The sequence below is a fragment of the Canis lupus genome, chromosome 6 (genome assembly GCF_011100685.1).
Source record: "Canis lupus familiaris isolate Mischka breed German Shepherd chromosome 6, alternate assembly UU_Cfam_GSD_1.0, whole genome shotgun sequence".
NCBI classification, from domain to species: domain Eukaryota; kingdom Metazoa; phylum Chordata; class Mammalia; order Carnivora; family Canidae; genus Canis; species Canis lupus.
The window spans coordinates 21,854,304-21,878,096 of record NC_049227.1 but is presented as its reverse complement, the minus strand read 5'-3'; the positions used below and the strand labels follow the sequence as shown (position 1 = coordinate 21,878,096).

Genomic DNA, 23,793 nt, shown 5'->3' with positions numbered 1-23,793 from the left:
CAATGTATGCACAGCCCGCAACAACCAGGGAAGGATCTTCACTGGGGGGTGAGGACCCAGGCTCACCCCAAGGGCTCTGGCTCTTCCCCCCCCCCCCCCGGCTCAAGCCCAATTTGTTTCCACAGGGGCTTTCCGAGGAGTGTGCAAGAAAATCGATCACTTCCCTGAAGACGCTGACTATGAACAAGACACAGCAGAGTACCTCCTGCGTGAGTCCCCACTTCTGGGTCTCCTCTGGATGGGGTGGGGGCGGCCCTGCAGTCACCCAGCTGCCTCTGAGGCTCCTTGGTACCCACCCCTGGAAATGGATACCTCCAAAGGAGCTCCCGGGGACCTTCGCCACTAGGCAGAGACATTCAAGTGATTTTGATATCTAAGTCTTTTTAATGTCAATGAACTAGAAATAGAAGGGGGAAAGTGGGTAAGTCAAAACTGAAAGATTCTTTTTAGTCTGCTTAGGAGAAAAATCTAAGGAGTTTTCAACTAGAATACAAGTTTTCACCTTCCAGAGAGAGCTGAGTTGAGGTGCTAATGGGTGAGGTGCTAATGGGTGAGGTGCTAATGGGCACGGTCCTAAGGGGCAAACCTCGGTAGAATAAACGCAAACCCAAATTCACCTCTCTGCAGTTTCAATCCCATTGTGGCAGGGCCAGAGTCTTCCTGGGGTTGTCCCAAGGTTGGTAACCTGGATGCGACATGGGACTGTCACAAATACACACGGGACGCAGCAGAATGTGGTGGCTTAGTGCAAGGGCTCTGGGTTCTGGTTGACCTGGGCTTTTAGCCCCGTCTGACTCTTTCCTGGCTGCGTTAGACCTGGGTCAAACTGCTTAACCTTTCCGTCTCCCAACTGTCTTCATCTAGTCAGAAATGGAGATGATAACATCATCCACGTGATGGGCTCTTGGAAATTAAATAAGCTCACGCACATTACACTCAGCCCAGGGCCCCGCGTGGAGTCAATGAAGCAATTAGCTTCATTCTTTTTTGTTGCACGGGCCAAGCAATAGCAAAGTCCAGCTGCAGGTATGGCCTTGACGTTGATCCGGGCACAGAGGGACCATGGGACTTAGTGTCATCTACGCGTAACTTCTTCAACAAGAATGTGTGTCAGGTTCACTCAAAAGAGAATTTCAAAGGACTGACTGATTTACTCTGAGGGAATGTCATATGCAAGGTTTGCCTCTTTGGGTTTTTGTCTTTAACCACTCTAATAAATAAAAACTTCAAGAAAGCGTCCTGTTCAGATTAGGTTTGTAACTCATAGCCCAAGAATAGTGGTTTTAAAATTACAACCATTTGCAGCCCTGCTCAGCCCTGTTAGTCTGCAGGTGGGCTGTAGGTCTATACGTGGGCCTTGAACCCTATAACCACATAAGTGGTAGTAGGGTCAAGTAAGAAAGTCATTTTTGAGGAAATTTTTAAAACATAAATATACCATTTCTCTTTTTCTAGTCCTTATGAGACTACTGGGATTTACCCAAATGCCTCCCAGGATTTGTACCAGCTGCTCAGAAAAACGTGGTATGGGGAACACAGGTCACATTTAGAGATGCTGGCTTTCTACTTGGACCTCCTCCGAAGAATGGCTTTACAGTCATCTCCAGTGGGGTTTTACCAAGTGCCCATCATTTGTCTTCGTTTTCTTCCCTGCTTTACTGAAACACTGTGTCGTTTGCCCTGTTGGAGGCGAAACAGAGCTTTAACTTCTATTTCACAACTCTCAGCATTGATTTTCAGTTCTTCACTGATTTTCAGTTCTTCCCAGAGGTGGATTGCTTTTCTGACAATATATTTTGCTCCCCTCTGGGAAAGTGCGGTCCTCGCTGCCATCCCATGGTCCACGCATGCTTCACCATTAGCCACAGGACCAGCCAGGGGCATGTTCCCACAGGGCTCTCTGGCCCCTCCAATGTGTGAGCTACCAGCTTCTGTGGTGACCATGTTGTAGTGGGACTGGGACTCAGCACATTGATTTTTCTGCTGTTTCCTCATTCTCAAGTGCTGTCAGGGCAGGCTACAGCTTTGTCATACAGCATAAGGTTTACTGGCCCATCCTATTGACGAGACACTCTCCATGGTATAGCACTGGACTTAGCCAGGTCCTGCTCCAATGCCTGCTCCAGGTAGAATTATAATGAAACAAGCTGCACCCCTAACTCCTAAGACTTCAACTTAACCCCAGATGGTTTGCAGAGAAGAAACAGTAGACGAAGGAAGGCAAGGAAGGGAAGGGAAGGGCGGAGGGGGTAAGACAGTAAAACCTTTTTATTCTGAAGCTACCATGTGTCCACTGAGCTAAAATAAACATAGAGTAGATCACACTGGCTTGGCAAAAATGGCAGCAGCAAATGTCCTGAGGCAGGCACCTGCAACCATGTATCTCATTTGTGGGGTAAAGAGTGAGCTCTGGCCACCAGTCAGTTGCCACAGGGTTACTGCAGCCACCTTCACACATCTTATAGCCACACATTTCAAATTTGTGCTTTTATAACCAACCCGGTTCAATAGCTTCAGATGTTCAGATTGTTTCCTTTGGGCATAATCATATTTTAATCATACTTTGGAATTAAAAAGACTTTTTGGCTACTTTTAAATCAATTATACTCATTACATTGAATATTGGAGCGATTCCTGCGAATACACAATGTAAAGGAACGCTTTAAAGATTTGTTCACATTTGAGTTCATTTGAAACCACTGGAGGCAGATCAACCCCTGATATTTGTGGGGTCCTGGGGTCCTGGGCTGAGGGTCCAAATGGAAACCCATAGGTCATATGTGTAAATGTTGAGAAGTTATAAATAAGCTATGTCTGCAGTTGGGCTCATGTGCCCACCTAGGACCCCAGGACTCCCCTCCCCAGGGATACCCCTCAACCTAGGGACTAAAGGTAGCAGAGGTCCAGCCTTTCCCAAAACTTCACCATGGAAGCAGAAGGATGGGGAGGACCCTTTTATCAGGCCCTGGGTCTACCCGGATGCCAACACTGGGTGATTTGGGATGGCTATCTTTAAGCAAGCAAAAGGACGCTTTCATTTTCTTCTCATTAAGAGAATATCACCCCTGCGTGCCATCAGACCCTCACCCCACTCCTCCATCTCCCCTCCCAGGCAACCCTGTTAGCTAAAGCAGTTAACAGTCATAACATTATAAAAAGAGGTTGGCAGTTGGCACATAAGCACCTCCGTGCAATAGGGAATAGAAACAAGGAGTTGGGTCACCATGAATACAGGACTTGAAAGCCTTGAACTTTTGGCTTTGAAACGTCTAACGCCAAAAATGAACTTGCAACCCTTTCTGCCACCCACTATACCTGCACGTGCCCAGTGGCATTTTGGGTGCCACCATGGGCTCAGCGGCAGAGCACAGACATGGATGTGGTTCTCAGCTCTTGTCGCCCACCATCCACTGCCAATTCAGGTGGCTTTACCTTAGAAATGTATCCACAACTTCTCACCATCTCCAGCCTACCACCCCGGACCCAGGCAGGCCCAGCTCAAGTCTGGTTCACACAGCCCTTGCAGCCACAAGAGCTCACCCTTCCAAGAGCCCTCACAGAGTTCAATGTTCTCCTGTCCCCGTTTTGAAATTTTTAATAATTTTGGAACAAGAGGCCTTACATTTTTGTTTTGCACTGGGTCCTACAAATTATGCAGCTGTTCCTGCCTGTCAACTCAACTGGCTTGTGAGCCCCATGAGGCCAGGGACTCTTCTGTATACCAATGAACACAGAATTTAATTCAACTGGTATATTCTGGTCTGGACATACCAGAAAATACCCTTATATACTGGTTGGGCGAATACGGGGATCCGCACCATAGGACCCCTCCCCCAGAACCTTAGGACCTCTCCATGATGCTGCAACTGAAGAGTTAACTCAGGAGCCTCCAGGAGTTGCTTCAGCCCCTCAACCAGCCTCTACTTTGAACAGCAGCACCTGTGCCCTTGTGGTTGTTACACATTTCCACTGGTACCCCAGGACCCAGCACAATGCCTGCCTTCATTCACTGTTGAATGAATAAATAAATTCATTTGTTCACTCAGTGACTGAGTGGATATTGAGTATTGCCAGACCCAGTACTATGCAAATGTAGGTGCATATTGGGAAACGTTCTGCATTTTGGTGAACAGCGTGTGATCTGATGGGAGTCTCTGGATGCAGAACTGGCACCGTAATTGGCAGGGTCCAGTGCAAATGAAAATCCCAGGCTCCTCAGTCAAAACACAGGCAAAAAAGCTTTTTCTTCTATTCTTTCTTTCTTGATCTGTTATGATACCTTTTATCTGCTATTCAATGTCACACTCCCCCTGGAGGGCACAGAGACACTCAAGGGGTAAACGCATAGCTTTGCAGGTGCCTGGAGCTTGCTCCTAACCCTGATTCTTCCTTTGTTCATGCTCAGCCCCTACCAGGAATGAAGGCTGGCAGTGATCATTGGTTGGGGCAGGAGAATGGGTAGCTAAGGTCCCATCGCAAGGAGAAGGGAGAGTGGGCAGGTGGAGAGATGACGGGTGGTAGGGTCAAAGCTCCAAGCCCCCAGTGCATGCTCCATTGACTCATCAGACTTTACTTATAAAACATAATGCAGGGGGCACCAGGTGTGGTTGACTGTGTGACTTTCGATCTCAGCTCAGGTCTAGATCTCAGGGTCATGAGTTCAAACCCTGCATAGGGCTCCACGCTGAGTGTGAAGCCTACTTAAACACACACGCACACACACTTTGAAGATAAAATGATTAAGAATTTCAGGATGGTGACTGTAGAGCATTAGCCTCCAGCACAGGGCCCTGAGCTACCATACTGGTCTCACACCCACGTCAGATACAGGCTCTCTCCTGCTCATGTGCTGTTTTCCCCTTGGGCATCCCATGCCTGGAGTGGGTGGAGCCTGGGGCTGGCCAGAACACAGATGGAACCTTCTCCCCTTCTCTCCACAGGGGCTGTGAGGGCCTCCAGTGTCTTCCCCATCCTCAGCGTCACGCTGCTCTTCTTTGGGGGGCTCTGCGTGGCAGCCAGCGAGTTCCACCGAAGTAGACACAACGTCATCCTCAGCGCGGGCATCTTTTTCGTCTCTGCAGGTGAGCATCTGGACTGAGATCCTCACAGACACCAAACCCAAGCCCAGGCCATGAGGACAATGCTATGCTATTTAGGATTCTGTGCAGGGAAAGAGCTAGAAAACACTCAACCCATGTTTGAGTCAAAGACTTCCATTAGACCCAAAGATGCTGACATGCTAGGGTGGCATGATGGAAAGGCAAGAGGAGATAGAGTGGCAGAGTCAGCTCAGAGACACAGAGAGGCTGGTTAGTAAGAGTGTGAATGCAGTTGACCCTGGAACAACACGGGTTTGAACCGTGAGGGTCCACTTATACATGGATTTTTTTCAACAAATACACATGGTCATGTAAATGTATTTTCCCTTCCTTCTGATTTTCTTAGCACATTTTCTTTGCTCTAGCTTACTTTATTGTGAGAATATAGTATAGAAGACATACGACATACAAAGCATGTGTTAATTGACTGTTTGTGTCTGGTAAGGCTCCCAGTCAACAGTAGGCAATTAGTAGTTAAGTTTTTGGAAAACCAAAAGTTAAACACAGATTTTTGACTGGGCGTGAGGGTCAATACCCATAACTCCCCTGTCGTTCAAGGGTCAACTGTCTATGCTTGCATATAAGGGGCAGGGGGCATGTGCAGCCTATGAGAGACTGTTCAGTATATTTTAACGGGGGTCAGCTTTCTGTTCTTTTGAGCACATTTCCATATGTCTCTGGCCCTTTGAGACATGGCACAGCTTTCCAAGGGCTCAAATCCTCATATTGTTCGAGACGTCTCTGGGAACAGGGTAAAAAGCCAGCAGCCCCAGATGCTCTCCAGGAAGACCCCATAATCAATAGCTGGCCTGACCAGAAGGTGGCAAGAGGGATGAGAGACAGTCTTAGTTCACAAAGGGGTCCCAGGCTCTACCTTTTCTCTCCTCCCTCCATCTCCGACCCTCCTCCTCCTCCTGCCTCATGTTCCTCTCTTCCCCTAGATTTCCATCCCTCCTTCCATCTCTTTACCATCCCTTTCCACCCTCACCCCTCAATCAGTGTCATCTGGATGAATGCTTTAGAGAAGCAAAGAACAAGGCAGGGTTGGGTGAAGAGGTTCGACTATGGTGGTGGCCTTCAAACTTGGCCCAGTGAGACTAACTTGGCCAACTATTTATTGGGATGAGAGCAGTGGGAAAGAAAATAAAATGGTGGGTAAGAGGGGCTTACCCTTTGGATGTGAATTCTGACTCACCTGTCGAACCTTGAAAACCTTTCTGACTCCCTATACTCTGGTTTCCTCAACTGTACAATGGGAACTAATAACAGTATCCACTTCATGCTGTTGTTGGAAGGAGTCTGAGCATAAGAAGCACAGTATTATTTTCTTTTTTTTTAGTTAGTTTGTTTATTTGTTTGTTTTAATCTCTATACCCAATGTGGGGCTCAAACTCACAACTCCAAGATCAAGAGTCGAGGGCTCTTCAGACTGAGCCAGCTGGGGCATCCCAATATTATTTTCTAGTATTGGAAAAGCAAAACAATATAGTTCCAAAGTCTGAGGCCCAGACCCTGCCCCTCTAAGATCTTGCCCCATTCCTTCCCCCACTGCTTCCCCTTCTGGGAAATAAAGAAGCTGGACTGAAACCAGCTCTGAGTCTCTGGGCAATTCCAGCAACAGACCAGGGAGAAAGCTGCCATCTTGCCATGGGGATGTGGTCAGCCCAAAGGTGGCCGTGGGCCCTGACCACGCTCTGTGCAGACTGATGGTAACAACTGGCCAACTCGGATTTGTGTGGCTTTGAGGCACTTTTTAGTCGCTGGTGGCCCATCCACACCCCCTGGGCTCTGACTGACCTGGAGGATAATGCATTGTGCTGACACTCGGGTTTCCCATACAGGAGATCATTATTTTGTCCCCCAAGGGGATTGTCAGGAAGGAGCATGTCACCAGCAATTTTTTTCTCACAAGGGGTGCTCTGAGAGATGGTAGGTGGATCAGACACATGAGAACTGCAAAACATGAGGGGCAGCCATGAAAGCCCTCAGGGGACACCAGAAGCTTGGGGTCTGTTCCTAGACACCCCCCATCTCCCCAAGGAACCTCAAAAAGCTTCGGTTTTTCCACCTATAAAAGTTTCAGAAGATCCCACAGTCTCTAAGGCTCTTTTAATTCTAGCTGTTCTAAGGATCTGTGGTTTGGGCCAAACAGTCAAGAACCATTATTGAGCACCTAGTACAGGGCAAGCACCGTGCATAATGGTGAAAAGCATGAGCTCTGAAGCCAGGCCGCAAGGTACAAATCTTGGCTCTACTACTCCCCAGCTGGGTAGCCTTGAGCAAGTCTCTTAACCTCTCTGTGACTTAGTTTCCTTATCTGAAAAGTAGGGGTAATTATGGCCCAGCCCCTTGAAGCTGTTAAGAGGCTAACATGAGTTGGTACATGTAGAAGGCCTAGGACAGCACCTGGCACACAGTAACTGCTCACTTCATCATAGCAGCTGGTAGATACACTGCACTATTTAATTCTCACGCCAACTCAGTTCACTTACTCATTCAGTAAATCTGCACTGCACTCTTGCTATGGTCAGGGTCTGGGCTAGGACATGGGGCCATAGCAATGAATGAGACCAGCCTAGATCTGTGCTCATGGAGCTGGCAGTCTGGCATCTGGGAGGAAGTGATTGCCCACCTACATCTCATTCTTCCTAAAATCTATTACTGAAATCTAAATCCACCATGGCCAAGAGACAGTCCTGGGTTCAAATCCCACCTCTACCATTTCCTAGCACTGTCAGTGTGGGAAGTGATGTATCTTCTCTGTGGTAAGTTTCCCCACCTAGAAAAGAGGGTTGGGGGCACTTGGCTGGCTCACCTGGAAGGGCATGCGAATCTCGATCTCAGGGTTGTGAGTTCGAGCCCTATGTTGGGTGTAGAGATCACTAAAAAATAAATAAACTTTGAAAGAGGGTTAACTTTTTTTACGGCAGGTCTGTTGCAATAATTGAGATGGTGCCCATTAAGACTTTGCACAGTGCCTGGCACGTGGTAAGCGCCCTATAAATAAATGGCAACTCACTTGGCTCCCTGCCACCTCTAACGTGGTCTGACATCTAAGTCTCTCTTTGAATTGTTCCCCCTCCTCTCACCTCATCAAGACATCCTTTAGGGGGGCAGCCCTGGTGGCTCAGCGGTTTAGCGCCCCTTTGGCCTGGGGTGTGATCCTGGAGACCCAGGATCAAGTCCCAGGATCAAGTCCCACGTCAGGCTCCCTGCATGGAGCCTGCTCCTCTCTCTGCCCGTGTCTTTGTGTCTCTCTGTTTCTTGTGAATAAATAAATAAAATCTTAAAAAAAAAAAAAAAGACTTACTTTAGGGGCTTCCCAAACTTTGCCACCAAAATTTCGCTGCTGGCAGAGGAGAAAGAAAACGTGGCCCTGGGGAGTTGAGGGGCATCGCTAGAAGCCGCCTTCAGTGAGCTGAAATGTCTTTGAAGTCTGTCTCCCATTTACACTTAAAAATTCATGTGAATTCTGCTCTCTCCTCCTTATTATATCCGTGTTCATTTTAATATAAAAGAATGTGTCTTCCCTACTAATCTTCCAGCCGAATTGACACTCCAGAAAGAGGAGCAGTGTTTTATCCTGTGGTCCTGCAGCCTGACACAGGGCTGTCTGTGTTAGCCCCCATATTTAGAAATAGCTCAGTGACTAGAACTCACTGCCCACCTGCTGGGCGCCTGCGCAGGATAAGCCAAGGGGAGACAGGCAGAAGCAGGCCCCCACCCTGCCTTCTGGAAGCAAGCCCTAGATGGAGAGTGGCCAGAGATCATATTCAAATACTAACTCCCCTTAATGCCTGTGCAACCAGCCAGTCAGAATAGCACTGGAGCAGAGTCCTGCGTCCCCAGCAATGCCTGGCTTTAACCCTTTAGTTGCTGGACTGTGGAGAGATCTTGGGGACCCCCGGGCAGAGTATGGGGCAGTAAGACTGAAGGAGGAACACAGGCAGGCCACTGGATATGGTTATTTACCAGCTGGTGCTAGGAACTGTAATGAGGGCCAGCCTCCATTTAGCATCACCTAAATTTGGAGACAAGGAGGTGCCAGCTGATATACCAACCTCCCTGAGTCATTGTTGGTATCAAGGCCTAGATGAGGCCCTTGAAGAAGAGACAAAAAGAGACGTTCCACCTTTGGAATAGTTATGTGAGAAAGATGGGGTGCCTGGGGGGCGCAGTTGGTGAAGCATCCGACTCTTGCCTTTGGTTCAGGTCATGATCTCAGGGTCATGAGATCGAGCCCCGTGTCCGGCACTGGGCTCAGCAAGACTCCTGCTCCAGATTCTCTCTCTCCCTCTCTCTCTTCACTCCTCTCCCCCCTCCACTCACTCTTTCTCAATAAATAAATAAATGAAATCTTTAAAAAAGCATAATGTGAGAAAGGTGGTTAGGGATAATCACAGCCCCTGGGCTCTCAGGTTCTATTGCTTTCTTACCACTCCCTAGAGAATCAATTCACCTCCAAGTGTCTCCTTCCATGCCTCTCCACTGGCACTTGAGGGACGCTAGATCTGGGGGCCCTGCCCACTTGGGACTGCAGCTGCATGCTCCCCAATTCCCAAACGGCGGCTAATCTAAAGCCTTATCTTATCCTCTGCAGATAAAAAGCTTTAGGAAGCTACTGTCCTTTCCCCCTCGGGTTCATTAGTTCCCCAGACAGCAGGGCAGACCCACCTATGTCCACCAGACAGCTGCATTTAGACTCGCCATAAGCACGTCCAGCTCCATTATTCACATCTTTCCCCTTCTCTAAACCTGTTCTCTCTGCTGCCTCTTACTTTAGCTCAAGATGCCACCAACCTCCTCATCAGCCGTGCGAAAACCCTAGCAGGCCATTCTCCATCTCTTCTCGCACCCTATAGTTTTGCATCTCCCAGCGCAACCCTAGCCAATGTCACCTTGTCTTCAAACCCCAGTGGCTTACCTGTTCCATCTCCCTTTGCTCCCGAGACATTTTATATGTGTCTCTGATAGAGCCCTTACTGTATTTTGCTCTAATTACATTTATGTGTCAGTCTCTCCTACTAACGGCGAGCAACTCAAGGGCAAGGACCTGTATCTCCTTTCATTTTACCATCCTCGTGATTAATTGCCAAAGAGTAGGGTGTTTGGTTTTTTTTTTTAAGATTTTATTTATTTATTTGAGAGAGAGAGAGAGAGAGAAAGACTGAGAGCATGAGTAGGGGGAAGGAGAAGAGGGAGAAGTGGACTCCGTGCTGAGCAGGGACCAGAGCACGAGACTCCATCCCAGGACCCTGGGATCGTGACCCAAACTGAAGGCAGACACTCAACCGACTGAGCCACCCAGGTGCCCCCAACGATTAGGTTTTGATGGAATGAATGGCTTGTAAGAGAAAACACATGCATCCTGAGCTCCCCCACACCTGCTGTAGGAATAGGGTATATTCTGTAGCTGAACCAGGCCACCTGGGAGTGAGCAGAAGAATTCCTCATTTCCCAAGGAACAGACCACTCAAGAAATGGGTGAGACCATGCAAGAAATGGCCGAGAAAACCCAAATGGGTTGGGTTTCCTGGTGATAAATCCATTCTCCTGTCTTCCTGTTCCTGATCTTCTACAAATCTTTCAAGGCTCAAAGAGACAGTTCCCTCGGAGGTGTATAAAAGATGTCTTTTTCTCTTCCCTTCTCCTAGGGTTAAGCAACATCATCGGCATCATAGTTTATATATCAGCCAATGCTGGAGACCCTGGGCAGCGTGACTCCAAAAAAAGCTACTCCTATGGCTGGTCCTTTTATTTCGGGGCCTTCTCTTTCATCATCGCAGAAATTGTGGGAGTCGTTGCCGTGCACATCTATATAGAAAAACATCAGCAGTTACGTGCCAAATCCCACTCGGAGCTCCTGAAGAAATCTACCTTTGCTCGCCTTCCACCCTACAGGTATAGATTCCGGAGGCGGTCAAGTTCCCGCTCCACGGAGCCCAGATCCCGAGACCTGTCCCCCATCAGCAAAGGCTTCCACACCATCCCTTCCACTGACATCTCCATGTTCACCCTCTCCCGGGACCCCTCAAAGATCACCATGGGGACCCTCCTCAATTCCGACCGGGACCACGCTTTTCTACAGTTCCACAATTCCACGCCCAAAGAGTTCAAAGAGTCGCTGCATAATAATCCAGCCAACAGGCGCACCACGCCCGTCTGAACTTGACCTCTGCCCTCTGGCCTCCACCCCAGCACAGCGTCGGGGGGCAGCGTACAGAGGCGGTTTTGAGGTTGCATGGCATGGTCTTCGTGATGGTATTACTTTTTACAAAGAATGAAACCAAATGGACTCAGCCCTCTCCCACACTCGGCCCCTGGCCCTCGGGTCCTAACCCCCCCACCCCTCCATACCTCTCCGCCCCTGGTTCCTCCCCGACTTTTCAAGCCAACCCCACGATGTCATTTCTCTCTCTGTGTATCTGTGCCAGATGTTCTCCTCTCTTCCTTCTTTACTGGAAGGACCTGCACATTCTTCCCTCCTTGGAAGAGGACTTTACTCAAAGTCACGGGTGGTGGCTGGGGGGGATCCCCGATTCCCCAGGCGCGTGCAATTGTCCCCATTGCCCACTCACATAAATCCTCGGGACACCAACCGCCCAGGTGGCCCTGAGGGAGGCATTCACCTTTACGTGTTAGAAAAACATGACCAGAAATCAAAGATGTCAGAGCCCCGAAGCAGCTAATGTAATAAGCACTCATGTTATTAAAGGTTTTGCCTTGTTGTAACCAACCAAGCTGGGGGTGTTTTGTTTCTTCCGGCTTCTTCCTGCACAGACTCGCTGCCTGCTACAGAACTAGCTCACCTGTGTGTTGGAAGCTGAGTTTTGCTCATCACACTCTAACCACCAGGAGGCTTTCCCCGACACCCCATCACCCCTTGAAACCAGCAAAGTGCCCCCACCAATGTCAGAGTCGGTGTGTCCCTCACCTGAATCTCTGGGGTCTAGCTGGGGGCAAGCATGTGTTAAAAAATTTGGCTCTGGGGGCACCTGGGTGGTTCAGTTGGTTAAGCGTCTGCCTTCAGTCAGGGCATGATCCCAGAGTCCTGGGATCGAGCCCCACATCGGGCTCCCCGCTCAGTAGGGAGTCTGCTTCTCCCTCTGCCTCTGCCCCTGCTCATGTGTGCTCGCTCTCTCTCTCTCTCTCTCTCACTCTGTCTTTCAAATAAATAAAATCTTAAAAACAAAAATCTGGCTCTGGCACCCAGTAGCTCTAGGACCTGGGGCAAGTCCATCTAATCTTCAAGCCTCGATCCCCTCATCTGTAAAATGGAACCAATGTAAAATGGAACTCCAATGTAAAATGGAGTTGTGAGGCTCAAATAAACTGCCACATGTAAAATGAGCAGCATGTTGTAAATAATCAATATATATAGTTTTATTTTTGGGAGGTGTTCTAAGCAGAGTGAGCATGATCTTAGCTTGGGCTGCTATAACAAAACACCATAGACAGGGTGGCTGAAACCAGAGACATTTATTTCTCACCATTCTGGAGCCTAGGAAGTCCAAGAGCAGGGAGGGTGCCAGCCCATTTGGTTCTCCGTGAGGGTGCGGATGTCCTGATGAGTAGGGGCTGGTGGCGCAAGCCAGGGAAGACTTCACCCGAGGCAGAACAAGAGGCAAGAGTTTATTGAATACACTGCAAGGGAGCAGCGGGCAGGACAGCAGAGGAGAGCCTGCCTGCCGTGAGGCCGTGGCGAGGAGCCACACTTACGAGGCAGAGGGAAGGGGTATGGGGCAGGTGGGATCCCCCGTCTTTGGTAATCTTAGGTTGGCTGTAAGTAGCCCATCGGTCGGTTAGGGCCTATGGCTTCATGAGCCTGTTTGCATTTAGCCTGGTGGTCATGGTGGGTCCTTTTGCCTGGCTCAACTTTCCACAGTTCAAGGCCCTTGCAGGGAGGGCTTTCTCCTGGCTTGCAGGCGGCCACCTTCTCACTGTCTTCCTACGACCAGAGGAGGGCAGTGCTCCCGCTCTCTATCTGTCTCTGTCTCCCTGTCTCTGTTTCTGTCTCTCTCACTATCTGTCCTTCCTTTGGGAAGCCACCAATCCCAGCGCAGAGGCCCCACCCTCTTGGCTTCATCTACTCCCAGTGACCTCCCAAACACCCCATCTGTAAAACTATCACAACAAGGGGTAAGGATTCAGCATATGACTTTGGGTTGGGGTGGGCTTGGGAGGCACAGCCCAGTCCACAGCAAGCATTACTGCGGGAAGACAGAAGCCAAATGGGAACTGTTGAGGGGGTAGAAATAGTGGGCTTCAAAGGTGCAGGGGAAGTGGGGTGGGGAGTGGAAGGACATTTGAATATTTTGACTATTCCATACCAAAAAGCACGGCTTGTTTGTTTGGCCCGTGCCTCCCGATTCACACTTCCAGAGAGCACCCCCACCTAGGGCTCCAGTTACCGCAGAGGGCACGGTAGGATGCTGAGAGCTCACACTTACCTAGCATTGCCAGGTGCCAGGCTGTGTTCTAGAACTGTACACATCCTCTCGGGATAATCCCCTAGTTTCCAAGGAAAAGACTGAGGCAAGAGGGGTTACATGACTCGCCCAGACTTCATCCCCACCAGAGACTGGGAGCCCCCAGGGAGTGAGACACTTGCTCACCCCACGCAGTCACTTTGCCTGTAGAGCGCAGACGCACACCCATTCATTTCATTTAATACTTAAGAGTCATTGCGTGCAAATCACACTCACGTACATCAAGTTACCTCCTCGAATCCTTAAAACAAGCCTGTATGTGGTAGGAATTCCTCTCCCCATTTTGGCAAGCGATGACACAAGCTCAAAAGAGAACATGTCTTAGGTGCTAATGAGGAGGACTGGCACTGACATACCCAGCCTCGGCTCCCTGATTTGAGTGACTCCCTCATCTTCCAGCATTTTCCAGACCTGTCACCACAGCACCACGACCCCTGCGAAGTTTGTCATAGGCACGTGCCACATCGGCAATTATCTGTCTGACGTTTTTCTTTCAATTGACTGTTGCTTCTTACTTCAATAAGCGTATTTGATAGTGAACTTGATGTCACCACTTTAAAAGGAAAACTGGAATCGCTTGCCACAAGCGAGTGGCACCTGGGAAAATAAATACAATAAAAACAAAACAATCATGCCGTCTTTTCGCCGCTGCTGCCTGATTTTTGTAAAGAGGATGCAACCAACGTGTCAGGGAGACGTTAAAGACACGAACCAGAGGAGACGCTTCCCCCGGCTTCATCCGAAGGATCCAAGGAGCACGGGAAGTGAGTAGCTTTCCCTACTAACGTCTCATCCCTCGCTTTGGGAATCGGGGCTCCAGGCACCCTTGGAGAGGGAAAGAGCTGAGACATGAGCAAGCAGGTGATGAATCCTGCGGGGTGGAACAAAGTGTAACTCCCACCCCCACCCTGCCACCCTGGTTCGTGCAAATCTGAACCAAGACTTTGTCAAAAAACAGGGCATCTCAGGAAGCAGATGGGGATGGAGAGAAAAATCCCAGGGGCTTCATTAGTAGATGCCTGCTCTGGACAAAGTATCAAAGACCAGAGAGCAGGAGGAGTGAAGTAGGCACTGATCCCCTCAGGAGGGACCCCCTGCCTGCCCCTCCCGCGGCCCGCACCATCTAGGTCTGCTCCCTGCAAGCCTTGGCACATGCGGCCTCTGCGGCCTCAGAGGGTTTTTGCTTGAAGCCTGCTCAGCTGGACCTAGCTGGCTGGCATCAAATAAATATTAATATTACCACTCGCAGTTTGCAGCCAGGATCCGGCCAACCCTTGTCATTCAAATCCCTGTGAAGAGTATTCATGGTCACTGGGCCCCTACTCTGCATGCCGTGAACTTCACTTATTTTGTTTTATTTAATCCTCACTTTTGAGGTAGGTACTATTGTTCGACCCACTGGCTAGATGTTGAAACTTGCCAAGACACAGCAAAGCAGGTATGCAACCCCATGTCTGCCTGGCTCCGAAGCATACGAAAAAGGGATGCCTGGGTGGCTCAGCGGTTGAGCGTCTGCCTTCGGCTCAGGGCATGATCCTGGAGTCCAGGATCCAGTCCCGCATCGGGATCCCTGCATGGAGCCTGCCTCTCCCTCTGCCTGTGTCTCTGCCTCTCTCTGTGTGTGTCTCTCATGAAGAAATAAATAAAATCTTTAAAAAAAAAAAAAAAAACACTCGAAAAAGCCACTCCCTAAGTTATGCTGGTCACACTTCTCAAATCTCTTGCTCCGTTACTAAGATCCTCATGTTCTGTCCCAGGTGCAGCTCCGTTTGCCAGGAAATATAAACAGGGGGCTCTAATTTTGATGGAGGCTCAAGGAGGAGGTCTGCCTAAAGGAAGAGTTAGAGTTAGCCAAGCAAAAAGAGGGACGTGTACAAGGGAAAAGAGCAGCAGGTGCAAAGGCCCTGGGACTGGGGAGACACTCCACCCCCACCCCAACCCCTATCCCACAAAAACCAGCAAAGCTGGAGCTCAGAGTGAAAGAGAAAGTAGCATCAGATGAGTCTTAAGGGAAAGCTAGAACCAAAGGATGTAGCATCACAGGCATGTTAGGGATGTTGAATTTGGACCCTAAGCACAATACATACAATCTGATGTGTATTTTTAGACGTTTAATAAGTTAGGCATCCAGTGAAGTACTAGTTTCTTGACTCTTATCTTTAGAAATACTTCTCCAAGAGGGGCACCTGGGTGACGCAATCCGTTGAGTGTCTAGCTCTTGATTTTGGCTCAGGTCATGATCTCAGGGTCCTGGGATGGAGGCCCAAGTCAGTCTTTGAGCTCAGTGGGGAGCCTGCTTGAGATCCTCCCTCTCCCTCTGCCCCCCCACTTGTGCTTGCTCTCTCTCTAAACTAAATAAATCTTTTTTAAAAAAACAAAAGGGGAAAAAAGAATGCTTCTCTAAGAGCTTGTATCATTGCTGCATTGTCCAGTCTTACAGACTTGACCATGAATTGGACATGAACTTGCCCCGGAGCACACCTGGCTAAATCACAGATTATACCCTATCTGCAACTAGCCAATCTATTTATAGGGTGGCCAGTGGTTAGGATTTGTGACTTGACTTTAAAAGGTAAACTGAGCCAACTGGATAATCTCTGCTGGGAATTGTAAGAGACACAGAAAGCAGATGCTAGTTGGCTAGAGGGAGCAGAACAGAAAAGGTATAAGGAAGACTTGGGGACTGGAGCAGCAACAATGGGCCAAACTTGAGGAAAAAAAAAAAAAAAAAACCTGCAAAGGCTTCCCACTGTATGTAAATAAAATCCAAATTTTTGCCATGGTCTCCAAGGTCTTGCAATATCAAGACCTTATTAATCTGCCCAACTTTATTCCATCATTTTTCACCTTGCTGCCTACCCTCCAGTCAAGTGTCCTCTCTTTTCAGTTCCCTGATCCAGCCAATTATATTTCTGCCTCAGGGCCTTTGCAACTGCTGTTCTCATTGCTTGAAATCTCTTCTCTTTATACGGCTGGCCCTTACTCATCTTTCAGATGTAAGCTGGTAAGTCACCTCTTTAGTGAGGGCTTCCATCACTAATTCCTGACCGAAGATCTACATTTTTTTTTGGTAGAGTCCATACTTATTCCCTTGATATTTCAAAAGTCTAAAAACTTTTGTGTGTATTTGTTTACTTACTAGTTCCATGAGAGGAGCATAGCTGACTCTTGTTCTCCACTGTTGTCCTCTGTGCCAAGCGTGGAGCTATTCATCTAGTGGATGTTCCACTATGTGAAGGAAGCAAGTAGAGAATGTGAATGCATTAAGAACTGCTTAAAGGAAAGCCATCATATCATGAGGAAAGAGTGGCTTCCTTGATTTCTGGGAGCATCTTGCCCCCTTTTTTGGGGGAGAGTTTTTCTATACCCCTTCAGCAACTTCCTTGAGCAAGCCCGAGTGTGTCTCTGTTCCTAGATACCAAATGAGCACTGACTAGACCCTGTGCCTCTGGAAGCTTCCAGAACTGAGGAATGCCCAGCCATATGGGGACAGCTGAGAGTCCTTCTTAGGGACAGCAGGACAGCTGGAGCAGAATGGCATTTAGTCAGGATGTTTATACAAGGGAAATCAGCACCTCCGAGCCAGTTCAGTTAGGAAAGAGCCAAGACAGAAAAAGAACCAGGGACCAGAAACCAGGTGATGGTGTCTGAGGGCTCACAAATCATCAGTCCAGAATCCAAGCCACCATAAAGGCCAAGTCACCAGAGCTGAAAGCAAGGAACTCCTGGGTGGTAGATTAAATTTGTCGAATGCTAATTGCCTCTTTGTAAATAAAAGCAAAACTAGACAAACAAAAGCCAGTTTTGAGATGTATGTTCTGGACTTTATGGGTCCTTCTCTGATGTTTTAAATAAGAATCACTGAGGGCGGGGGATCCCTGGGTGGCTCAGCAGTTTAGCGCCTGCCTTCGGCCCAGGGCGTGATCCTGGAGACATGGGATCGAGTCCCACATCGGACTCCCTGCATGGAGCCTGCTTCTCCCTCTGCCTGTGTCTCTGCTTCTGTCTTTGTGTGTGTGTGTCTCTCATGAGTAAATAAATAAAATCTTAAAAAAAAAAAAAAAAAGAATCACTGAAGGGTGCCTGGCTGGCTAGTTGGTGGAACATGCAACTCTTGATCTTGGGGTCATGAGGTTAAGTTCCACGTTGGGTGTAGAGCTTACTTAAATGATAATCATCATCATCATCATCATCATCATCTTTGGGCTGCAAGTAACACCCAATTCTAACTCAAATAGCTTGTATTCTTAAAAAAATTATTTATTTATTCATGAGAGACACAGAGAGAGAGAGAGGCAGAGACATAGGTAGAGAGAGAAGCAGACTCCCTGTGGGGTACCTGATGCAGGACTCGATCCCAGGACCCAGGATCACAACCTGAGCCAAAGGCACACGCTCAACCACTGAGCCACCCAGGTGTCCCTTAAATAGCTTGTATTCTTTAGATAGTCAAGGTTATCTATCATAGAAAACAACCCAGATGATTGTTATCAGAGGATTAACCCAACAAATCTTAATTTCTTGCTCACACAAATTCCAATGTTGGTATGCTTGCTGAGCAGCTCTCCTGGATGGCTCTGCTCCAGGCCATAACTCAGGAAACCAAATTGCTTCTGTCTTGTAGTTATGCCATCTTGTGGTTCCAGGGTCGTCCTAATGTTATCCACCTGGGTAGAGGGAGTGAGGGGGACTTTGGGTGTGGGGTGAGGAGGTGAAGGATAGTGCACCTAAACTCAATTGCCCTAACCAAGAAGTAACCCACGTCATGTCACATTCCATTAATGAGAACAAGTCACATGGCTTAATCTGGACTTCAGGGAAGGGGATGCTGAAAATGTCACCCATGGTTGGAGAGTGTCTTCTGTCAGGATGCAAGAATGTCTGGTCCCCTTCGAGGTCCTTCTAGCCAGACTAAGGAGTTAAGTGGACATGAGACAGATTAATAGGAGAAAATCAAATTTAGTAGAATACGTACAGGGAGTCCACACAGACATAGAAAATCCAAAGACAGTCGGGCAAAATAAGGTACACATATTATTCTGAAGTGAGGAAAAGGAGGTAGAGGTCTGGGACTTTAAAGGGGGTGAAAATGTGATTCACAGGGGCATGAAAAAGAGCATGGGTGTGGTAAACAACTGTTTCTGGATCACTCAGAAACAGTGGGACATAAAGGACTTTGACTGAACAGATCATGCTGGGTCCCTCCCTGTCCACCATACCTACTTTCCATCATAATGTGCCCATGCATGATGTTAACTCTCTTCCTGGAGCAGTTTCTCCATCTAAATTCTTTCTAGGCAATTGTGGGGAGGTAAAGAGCTTTTCTTGAATCTTCTGGATTCTGATTATTTTTAATTCAAAATAGTCTCCATTCCAAAGTGGCCTACCTACCGTGGCCTCTACACTTCCAGGTAAGAACTCTATATAATATAAGATATGCCTGAATCTTTAGCAGGTGACTAGTCATCTCTACCATACAACTTAGGAAACTTGTATCCTTTGTAAAAAGAAATTCCCAGGGATGCCTGGGCAGCTTGGTGGTTGAGTGTCTGCCTTCGGCTCAGTCGTGATCCCAAGATTCTGGGATCGAGTCCCACACTGGGCTCCCTGAAGAGAGCCTGCTCTCCCTCTGCCTATGTCTCTGCCTCTCTGTGTGTGTCTCTCATGAATAAGTAAATAAAATCTTAAAAAATATATCCCAGATAAAGTGATCCCAAGATTAGCTAATTCAGCAGCTCAAAGATTAATTCAAGGACCCAAAATCTTTTCAACTTTCTGTTCCCATCCTTAGTCCAGTATATAATGTATCCAAATACAACATCCAGCAGGAGAACTGCCTCTTTTCTGTGTGTCATTAGGAGTGAAGAAATCTTCCTTAGAAGCATTCCCTTAGACTTTCCCAGCTCTCCAGCCAGGATGGGGTCACACAAATGGGGTCACCTATCTGTGTATGCCTAAATCCATCGCCAATAAGGGGGATGGAATCACCAGGAGGGACCAGGACCAGGGTTCTCAGTTCGAATTGCACATTAGCATCACCTGGAGGAATTTTTTAAAAATACAAATATCTAGACCCCACTGCAGAGATCCTTATTGGATTGGTGTGAAGTGAGCCTGACCAGAAGTCCCCAACTGATAGTTTAAGGACTAAAGTCCATTCGTATTCTTGTGTAGCTTGATCTGTAGGATGTCTCTAAAAATTGAGAATTTAACAACAATAAAGCAAATGGGGCAAATGGTAGAAACTGGTGACTCTGGTTATAGGATATAAGAACTCTTTATACCATTCTTGGAATTTTTTTCTATATAAGCCTGACATTATTTCAAAATTAAAAGTTACCATAAAAAGAGGAAAAGTAGGAACTTGCACATAAAAGCCAGTATCTTTGGTTTCTTTTGAAAATCGGAAAATCTGGGGAAACTGGGCTTGTTTTCCTGCAGAAAATAAAAAGCAGGCCTGGGTAGTCTGGCCCACCCCTCAGATCAAGTACATCCTATGGCAAGGGCCTGAGCATCGGTATTGTTGTCTAGAGCTTAGGTGAATCTGCCAATCAGGCTTGGGAATCACTTCCTGAAGTCTTTTTCATTTGCATCTGTCTTCTTCTATCCTGTTCCATCCTTTTCCAACCTCTAAGTATAGCTTGGCTTATTTTTTGCCAAACGCGGCACCTTACACTTGCCCACACTGAAGCTCATCCTTGGCAATTCCTCTGCCCACTCGCACAGCCTGGTGAGATCTTCCTGCAGCTTATCACCAGTGGCTTGGCATTTCACTACCTGGCACAGCTAAGTGTCACCAGGGAATGTGGGGCTCACACCCCTCACTCCTCCAGAGCAGTTAGGCAAATGTCAAATAAGACCAGCCCCAGCACTGACACCCCACTGTTTTCAATTAATTAATTAACTAACTCATGACAAACCAACCAAGTCTCTGGTTGCAAGCAAAAGAAGCCAACTGTGGTTAACTTAAGCAACAGAGGAATTTCAAGGAGGAAAATCAGGGCTTTGCTCCAGCTGTGCTGTTGACATTTGGGGCTGGATAGCTCTTTGGGGGGTGGGGAGGGGAGATGACTGTCTTGCGCAAAGGCTGTTTAGCAGCATCCCTGGCTTCTACCCACCAGATGCCAGTTGCACAAATCCCCCTCCCCCTCCCCCCAAGTGATGACAGCCAAAAATGTCTCCAGACGTTGCCAAATGTCTGGGGTGGGGGAAGGGGAAGTTAAAGTCTCCCTTTCCAAAGGGAAAGCCAAAGATTCAAATTTTAGGAAAAAATGTGGCGATCTGAATCATCCTAGGGTTCTAGACGGTAAGGACTAATAGATGGTCGGGTTTGAATCCTAGCTGTGTGACTTTGGATGAGTTACTTCACTACCCTATACCTTAATGTCCTCTTCTGCAAAACCAGATCATCAGGATAGGTTGGGTTAGACGGTGGAAACAAGAAACCCCAAGATATCAATAGCTTCAAACACACACTACGTGTCTATTGTGGTCAGCCAGGGCTCTGCTGACCCGCTCCAGGAGACCCAAGCTGGTAGCAGCTCCACCATTTAGACATTGCTGGTCAATGGGATACGATGAAAAGAAAGAGAGGTGATATGCTAGCTTAAACGTGCTGCCTGGAAGTGATACACTTCATTCCAGCTCATAATCCATTGAACAAAACAAGTCACATGGTTCTACTGAAAGTGAAGGGGGACAGCAAAGTGAGAACCTACCACATCCCTAGAGGAAGAAGCGGAAACATGGATCGCTAAGCAGCATTAATGGTGGACACAAGTAATGATAATAACGACTTTATAAATGTGTTGGGAAGGGAAAATACTTAATACGTACAAACGTCTTAAAACAGGGCCTGGTATCTATTAACTGCTCAATACACACTAGCTTCTGTTATTTATTAATTCAGCAAGAGTTTATTGGGTGCTGTAATGGTGAGTTTTATGTGAATAAAGCAATTATTCCATCAAACTTTAATGCAGGTGTTGCTGTGAAGAAATTTCGTAATGTGATTAATGTCTATAATCATCTGACTTTAAGCGATTTATTCTCCAGAATCTGGGTGGGCCTGGTACAATCAGTTGAAGGGCCTTAAGAGCAGAAGTGAGGCTTTTATTTTTTAAAACTTTATTTATTTATTTGACGGGGTCAGGGTTGGGGGGCTGTGTGGAGAGGACGGACTGAAGGTGAGAGAGAGAATCTCAAGCAGGGTCCATACTGAGTTTGGAGCCCAATGTGGGGCTCCATCCAGGGCTGTGAGATCATGACCTGAGCCAAAGTCAAGAGCTTGCCACTTAACCAACTGAGCCACCCAGGCACCCCAGAACTGAGGCTTTTCCAAAAAGAAATTCTACCTGTGGACGGCAGCATAAACCCCTGCCCAAGAGCTTCTAACCTGCACCTCATAATGGCCTGCCCTCCTGATTTCGGAGTCGTCCAGCCAGCCCCACACTCACATTGCAATGAATCTCTTCATAGCTTTAACTCTTAACATCCTGTTCCCTCCCTGCCTCTTCCCCTCTCCCTACTGCTTTGTTAAAAAGCATAAATTCGCCACTTCTGGCGTTGACTCATCTCTGGTTTCTGACCTTTCTGTTCTGACTTCCAGCCTCCTTGACAGAAGTTTCCTGGCTTGACTCACAGGTCCTCATCCTCCCATTTCTTTCTGTCTCCTGCTGCTGCTCATCTCTTTAGAAGTCTAGCAGTTTCTTCCTCTGTGTTGAGCATCCTGAGGGCTAACATGGCTTGGAGGAGCAGAAATTTTGAGCTCCTTGAACTTGACCTCCTTTATCTTTGCCCCCCAAATCGCCTCCCTCCACCCAACCTCACTTTACAGTCATTAAAACAGACCCAGTTCAAGTCCCTGCCCTGTGACCTTGGCCAAATTGCGCCTGATACTTTAGTTTACTCAGCTGCTAGAAGGGATCAGGATAAACCAACTCAAAATATGCCCCACCCCCTTAGCATACAGAAGGATTATTTTGAGCTGAAGGCAATCAAGAAACAGCAGATTTAAGGGAGAAAAAAAAAAAAAAAAAACTCTACCCTCCCCCTTTCTGCCTAAAAGCAGGGCATAAATTTCCCTTTGTGAAGCTGTCCCCCAACTCCCTATTCCCACACCGGGAAAAGGAAATGATTCTTAACACTGGAGGTGGCACCAACCTGAATCAGTATAAATAAATCTTACTGAAATAACACTAACATTCCATTAGTTTCCCCCATGTATTTAATTTCTCACAATCTACGGCCCTTTGAAGCCCAAACCTCCTTCCTTTTTGTTGTGTCACTTCTCCATAACTTTATCACCCTTTGTGAGAATGGTATATAAGCTCTCAGGCCTAACCACTTTGAGTTTTCATTCCTTTTCTGTGAGCTCTTGGTGTGCATGAAACAAATTAAATTATAAGCATCTTCGTCTGTTAACTTATCATCATCAGTTTAATTTACATGACCCAGGTACAGAAAATAAGAAGATAGAAGAAAGCTTTTCCTTCCCTATCCTCCAAAATGGAGATAACAGTAGAATCCACCTCACTGGGCGAGGTGAGGACTAAAGGCGATGCTCATGTGGCACTTAACACATGACCAGCTCATAGCCAGTGCTTGAGAAATGCAAATATATTATGTTGTTACCAATGCTAGTCCTATCTACCCTCAGCCCTAGTATCCTTGCCCCTTAAGGTCTCAGGACGATTTAAAGAAGGCAAAACAGCTCAGTTGCGGAAACTTAGCAGATTTTATTAACCACAAGGAAGCAAGCAATCCCCACTTCAAGTCTCAGGAAGGGGAATTTCTAAAACTCAAAACCAACTGTTTTCTTCCAAACCCCCTCTCCCACCAGGTAATGAGACCCTTCCATTCATCAGGGAGCCAAGGGAGCCAGCTTCTCTCTCCCTACCCCAACCCAGAGTCTCTGGCCCCCCACAGCCAATGTGCTAATATCACCGCCCCAGCAGAGGGGGATCCACAAGAAGACTTGTGCTTTGAAGCGACTCATTTTACCTACACTTTACACATCAAGAGGGAAGAGGACAATCATTATTGGCAAGAAAGATAGGAGTAGCAGCAGAGGTCGAATATTCTGAAGCAATCAGTTGGGACAACATAAGGAACAAAAGGAATGACATTATGCAAATGGCAGCCATTCCACCCTTGAGAAGATAATGTCCTCTCTGAACACAAAGAAAGACGGTTAAAGCAGCCCA

At 47.6% G+C, this 23,793-nt stretch overlaps 1 protein-coding gene and 1 long non-coding RNA gene across 2 annotated transcripts in view; one reads left to right on the top strand and one right to left on the bottom strand.

Annotated features, from left to right (window-relative positions):
* CACNG3 (calcium voltage-gated channel auxiliary subunit gamma 3) overlaps positions 1-11,835 on the top strand; it is an 85,556-nt gene extending 73,721 nt beyond the window's left edge. Inside the window, exons 2-4 of the mRNA XM_038540026.1 lie at positions 126-209; positions 4,941-5,081; positions 10,754-11,835. Of these exons, the coding sequence (XP_038395954.1) occupies positions 126-209; positions 4,941-5,081; positions 10,754-11,265 (737 nt within the window). The 3' untranslated portion in view covers positions 11,266-11,835. The remainder of the gene's footprint in view (positions 1-125; positions 210-4,940; positions 5,082-10,753) is intronic.
* Positions 11,836-12,423: 588 nt separating this feature from the next.
* LOC111096274 overlaps positions 12,424-23,793 on the bottom strand; it is a 34,459-nt gene continuing 23,089 nt past the window's right edge. The window contains exons 2-4 of the long non-coding RNA XR_005360794.1: positions 18,118-18,255; positions 16,728-16,816; positions 12,424-14,185 (exon numbers count right to left, since the gene is read on the bottom strand). This is a non-coding gene — a long non-coding RNA (uncharacterized LOC111096274). The remainder of the gene's footprint in view (positions 14,186-16,727; positions 16,817-18,117; positions 18,256-23,793) is intronic.